A 6134-nucleotide genomic window follows, 5' to 3' on the forward strand; every position below is an offset into this window, starting at 1 on the left:
TTGTAAGGGTGCTTTTGTTTGTCTCAGCTTCCTGTATTTTGTCTGTGAAACCCAGCACTGGGTCTGTAATTCTTGGTATTCTCAGACACCATGTGCACATCCTAGCGACTATCCAGTGACTAGTAAAACTCTTTGTGAAACAGAGGGCATACTGATCATGTGAACCATCTGGGGCCATTTGGAAGCAAAGAATGAAGGCCAACCCCAGGAAAATGTTCCGAGGCCTGCTAGCACAAGCTGTACCATTATTAATTACGTTGAGCTTAGTTTGCTGGATGGAAGGTAGAAAACAGAGCCAGCACAGCATAGACACCCACACCCCTCTCCTGGAAACCCCCTCTGGAGCACTGTGGGATGGAGTAATGGAGGAGTTGTATAGTGTGTTTGGAGCTCCAGTAAAGGTGTGTCCAGGACTATTTTCTGTTTTAGAATGTGCTTTTCTAGAAATATGTAAACACTTTATTCAGGAACCTGAATATGTAAATGTCTTTTCATGCTGCGTTGAAAGCTAGATGAGAGCAACCTGATCACGCTGTGTACTCTTCGTGTGGCACTCTCCATTGGCAGGTCTTGTTCCCTGTCACCATTAGCTTAGCCTTAGCTTCTGGTTCATAAATCACATTCATGGACTTATCCTTTACTGGACCCCAATTGGCAGAGTTTGGTAGTGGGAAGTGACAAGTGACCAGTGTACACATAGTCTAGATGAGTTCAGTCATGGTGACCACAGTTCCCTCTCCTAGCAACACAAGGCTGCTTTCTCAACACTTGCAGTCTTGTGTATTTCAGATACATCCTAGACAGGAGCAGGCAATGTGAAGTTTTACAAGGACTGTCTGATTTGTTTAGGTGGCTCTCTGAGTAACCTTGTAGGAGCTGTGGTTGAGACCAGCTGAGTTCCTATGGCTCAAAGTGTTGAGAAACACCCTAGGGACCCTGTAGAGACCTACATTTTCTTCACAGGTTGTACGTGTGTCTTGAATTGTTATCCTCTAGCTTCATGTGCTAGTGGAATCGAGTTCTAAGACAGGAAGCTCTGGGTTCCTCTCATCTGGATGAGAAGCCATGTTAGCATAAAGACCACATTTGGTTCTGTCTCCAGAGAGGCATTCTATTTATGCTCTGTGTGTGATTTCCCCACTCTAGGACAGCAGCCAGCCCCAGGGTAATCCCTTCTCACTGCCCCTTTCTCAGTCATTTCATAATTATTCATGTTTCCCCATGTTCCACAAGACAGTCTCCAATAACTATGTCCTGGTTGGCTCACACAAGAATGGCAATCTCTCCCATAAACGGCAGCATGTATGAAGCAATTTGCTCAGAATCCTTCATTCAGGGTCCACCCATGTTCACAGACTGAATCTGTATAGGGTTTATCTTTGACCTGCTATTTTCTTTAGTCTGTGAGGCATGAGAATAAAATTAAACCAATTTTTCTTACCAGAACAGGTTCCTGGTTACATATAATTGATTGTTACCTATGCTTTAAAATGACTTTAATTCATCACAATAACGATCACTACTTGTACCAGAGGCCCAAGGTGCAAGCTTCATCCTTAGCCTAGACAGTGCTTCCCATGGCTCCAGTAAACCAGTCAGTTGTGACCATGTTCATCCTGCAAAGGTTTGTTGATGACCCCTGGATCCAGGATGTTCTCTTCTGCCTCTTCTTTGCCTTGTTTGTGGCATCCATAGTTGGCAATGGCCTGATTATCGCGACCATCCACAGCAGTCCCAACCTCCACACTCCCATGTACTTCTTCCTAGTCAACCTTGCCCTGATGGATGTGATCTGCACTGTGACTGTCTTGCCCAAAGTTCTGCAGAGCCTGGTGGCAGAGAACAGCATCTCTTATGGGGGATGCCTCACACAGATGTTTGTCTTCTCCTGGGTCCTGGGCTCTGAGCTTCTGCTTTTCTCTGCCATGGCCTATGACCGCTACCTTGCAATCTGCCGGCCACTGCACTATGGTACCCTCATGAGCGGCAGGGCCTGTGTGGCCCTTGCAACCTTTGTGTGGTTCACTGGAGCTTTCAATTCCTTGGTGCTCACTTGTCTGATGTTGCCATTGTCTTTCTGTGGCCCCAATCTCATCACACACTTCTTCTGTGAGATCCCTTCTGTCTTGATACTGTCCTGTAGTCCCACCTTTATCAATGACATCATGACTGTCATTGCAGACATGTTCCTGACAGGCCTGAACTTTTTATTGACAATGACATCCTATGGCTTCATCATTGCCAGCATCCTGCGCATCCGCTCAGCTGAGGGCAAGAAGCGTGCCTTCTCCACCTGCTCTGCCCACCTGGTTGTGGTCACCCTTTATTATTCCACTGTTCTATACACTTATGTTCGGCCAGCCCTAGGAACTGCTGGGTTCCTGGACAAAGTCATTGCTGTTCTGTACACCACTGTGACCCCATCTCTGAACCCCCTTATCTATACCCTGAGAAACAAGGAATTCAAAACATCCTTTAAAAAACTCATTTCCCTATTGAGAACTTTGAGCTTGGAGATGAATTCTAAAAGCAATGGGTGATGAGCTAAAAAGGTCAACCAAGTTCTGTGATGTAATAGCCTGGCTTAATTTTCCAAAGTTTGTAGTGTCTATGTCATACTGTCTACAAGATAATAGCAGAGTTCTACTCTTTTTAATGTTTTAGATAGCTTTTCCCATTTCTACTTCATACTTAGACATGTGTGCTTATAAGTTCAGCACTATTAAATGTTAAGATATTTCTTTGGTCTTGGGAAGATTCTATGCCCAAGTATAGGGGAATACCAGGGGCAGGAAATGGGAGTGGGTGGGTTGGGGAGCAGGGGGAGGGGGAGGGGATAGGGGAGTTTTGGAGAGGAAACTAGGAAAGGGGNTAATATTTGAAATGTAAATAAAGAAAATATCTAATAAAAAAGATATTTCTGTGACTAAACAAATCAAATCTTGTCACATATTGAGTGAAGTCCTTTTCGTGATCCTATTTCAAATTCTTTATCTTCTGTTTCTTTGGCCACAAGTGAATGGTTAAAGATGAAGAAACATGACTACCCACCCTGCACCCCCCAACACACTCTTGTTCTGGACATCTTTCTAGCCTGACTTGACCATTTTCATCTTTCATATACTTATCTCATTGTTTTTCCTGTTGCTTGGTTTATCAAACAATTTGAGGGAAGGAGAGTCCCATAGAGGAACTGTATTAGGGGCTGTGTCTGGGAGCATCTGATTCCTATCAAAATGTCTCTTATCCCAACATTCATAATTGTCAGGCAAGAATCAGACATTGGTCTAGTGGCTTCTTCTCAGACCCCATGTCATTGCAAAGGTTTGCTAATTCATGGCTCTAACTTTTTTCCTCATCATTCTCCTGCCTGGATGAGTTTTGTGTGGCATGACCACCCTTCAAGGTTTACTATTATTTAATACTTCATGTTGTATGTAATGTTAACCTGACATGAGCTCTATTCTCCTGTGACATGAATTCAGAAATAAAAAGGTTATGAAAGCATTCATGTTGGTGTGATCATATATACTTTGACTATTTCATACACTGTGGTGTTTTTCTGTATGTTACTTAGAGTCACATGATTAATACAGATGCCATGTCAAAAAGACATGATTACCAAATGAGGTAAATAGAATGGAGAAAATTAGAAGGGAAAACAAGACCATGTTAATAAATCATGGTATGATGATTTATATGCTCATGGACTAGATTCATCTCCAAGAATAATGCTGACACACATTTCCGTGATTATCTGTAAAGTGTTTCCAGAGAGGATTCATTGGGTAGCTGTGTCCATATTCAGTGAGGTCAGGTAAGCATGGAACAATGCAAAAGGAGAGAAGGGTTTAAATTTCTCTGTTCCCTTTCAACAGTAGGACTACTGAGTAAAGGAAGAAATAAAGAGAGAAATGAAAGACTTCCTAGATTCAATGAAAATGAATGCATAATCTACACAAAATGATGGGATACAATGAAAGTGGTGCTATAGAAAAATTCATAGCACTAAATGCCTTCATAAGGAGATCTTATACTAGCAACTTAACTGTTGGGGGACAGTTTTGTGCACTGTATATTCAGATGCTGATTTCTAGGCACAGATATCTAGCTGCAGTCCAAATCATGGCATGATCAAGCATCTGATGTCTCTATGTTATGTAAATTGTTTTCATCACCTCTGATTGGTTAATAAAAAGCTGGTCAACTAATTAGCCAATTGAGCAGAAGAGAATTGGGTGGGACTTCAAATCCAAGTCCAGGGGACCCAGCAGAGACAAAAGGATAGAGGAGTACCATGAAGAAAGGAAGATGTGGAGAAACCATGTGGTGAGACTAGGAGGATTCAAGATGAGATCACGATGAGAGAGCAGCATGAGGATACACATGCTTTTTTCTGAAAGAAAAATGAACAATGAATTCATCTGGTGGAGTGAAGAGATGTGGGGGCAGAAACTAGAAAGAATGGCAGGAAAGGAAACTGCAATTGGGATGTAATATATGAGCCATGGTAGACCTAGATGTAGGTAAAGTACAATTTGACTAGGTAGTAGCAGCCTAGATGGATTAGAGCCTGCTATATTGATTCAGGCAAATAACTTTTTCTGGACAGTAGTTGGAAGCAGGCACAAAACTTGGATGAGTAATAGAGAGAGATCACAATGATGTGGGATGAGCAGGAGGAGACCTTCTGCTTCCCCTCAGCTGAACATATGTGCTAGATGCTGCTGCTGATATAGTCATAAGACAACAAGGAGGCAGAAAGTTATGCCTCTGAAAAAAGTCATCGGCAATGGGAGTCATGATGTTGTTTACAATTGAGGGTCTGCAGGAGAACAGTAAAAACTGACAAATCTCACAGAAGTGGGTGTCCTTGGAGTCACAGAATGATAGCCATCTCATCAGACCAGCACTGATTGAAGAATTTAGAGCACGGATGGACCACATGCTTATTCACAAGTCTCCTATATGTGTGGGTTAATTCTAGAGCTTCGCTGCAGAAGAAAGCAAATGGCTACATGGTGATCATAGACCATGAATATGAACAGCAGTAGCAGCACAGAAAGTACAGATAACACAAGGAAAAAGAACTGAGCCATACATGCCTGGAGAAAGTTGGTGTTTTTCTTAGAAATTAGACCAACCAGCACCTGGTGGCATACAGATCCAAAGGAATTATCACATTTCCCATAAGCCTTTTGGTTTACAGGAGAGAAAGACATTTTTCAGGACAGTCATGGACTGCAATGCTCTGAGAACCTCTGTAGCGGAACTCAATCACTAGTGTCTGGTTGGAGCTCAATATCAGTGAGAACTGTACCCAAAACACTGTGTGTCTTCAGAATTCTGAGAAAAGTTTATAGCTCATGATTTTTAAGTTTGATTTTTTATATTTGATTACTTTCAAACTTGCCCTGGTCTCAGAAATATGAGGAGTGCATGTGTTTCTCCCATGGGAGCTTTTTAAAAAAATCATTACTTGCTGCTACACTCCATTTTATTTTTTACTTTCTACCCTTTAACCTTCCATCCTATAGCTTTAGGTTCTGAGGCACATCTATCCCTTTATCATCTTCATAAATGTATAAACAAAGTAGAAGATGCCTTGTTTCATATCTGCCTTTGCTTTCCTGATTAATTAACTCCAAACGCTGTGCTTTGCTAGAGATATAATAGAGACATCTCTGGGCCAATAACTTGAACAGCCAGTGTTCTCCTCACCAGTGGTATCACTCAGAGAAGCAAATGCTGTGATAGCCTTAGCGTTTCCATTGCTGTGACGAGACATCATGATCTTCTCAATTCTCATAAAGAGTACAATTATTTGGGGCTAGCTTATAGTTTCAGAGGTTCAGTCCACTTTCATCATGGCAGAAAGCATGGAAGCTTCCAGGCAGACATGGTGCTGGAGAAGGATGAGAGTTCTACATCTTGATCTGTAGACAGAGAAGGGGACTGACTGGGTGCTACACTGAGTGTAGCTTGAGCATCCTCAAAGCACCTTTATAGTAACACAACTCTTCCAACAAGGCCATACCTCCTAATATTGCATTCCCTATGATCCAAACATTCAAACACCTGAGTGTATGGGGACATACCTATTCAGACCTTCACATCTATGGATTTTGTGATTT

At 42.2% G+C, this 6134-nt stretch overlaps 1 protein-coding gene and 1 pseudogene across 1 annotated transcript; one reads left to right on the plus strand and one right to left on the minus strand.

Moving 5' to 3' along the window:
• The first annotated feature begins 1538 nt into the window (after nucleotides 1-1538).
• Nucleotides 1539-2578, plus strand: LOC110333063 (olfactory receptor 13G1-like). Its single transcript, XM_021214465.1, has one exon. It carries the CDS (start codon nucleotides 1578-1580, stop codon nucleotides 2538-2540), a length of 963 nt encoding a protein of 320 aa, XP_021070124.1. The 5' UTR covers nucleotides 1539-1577; the 3' UTR covers nucleotides 2541-2578.
• Nucleotides 2579-4566: 1988 nt separating this feature from the next.
• On the minus strand, nucleotides 4567-5222 carry LOC110327730 (annotated as a pseudogene).
• Between the last annotated feature and the right edge of the window lie 912 nt (nucleotides 5223-6134).

The sequence above is a fragment of the Mus pahari genome, chromosome 1 (genome assembly GCF_900095145.1).
Source record: "Mus pahari chromosome 1, PAHARI_EIJ_v1.1, whole genome shotgun sequence".
Classification (NCBI taxonomy): domain Eukaryota; kingdom Metazoa; phylum Chordata; class Mammalia; order Rodentia; family Muridae; genus Mus; species Mus pahari.

What these genes read in the sequence shown, in the direction of transcription:
- LOC110333063 (XM_021214465.1), top strand. Translation starts at nt 1,578, where the DNA reads ATGGCTCCAGTAAACCAGTCAGTTGTGACCATGTTCATCCTGCAAAGG.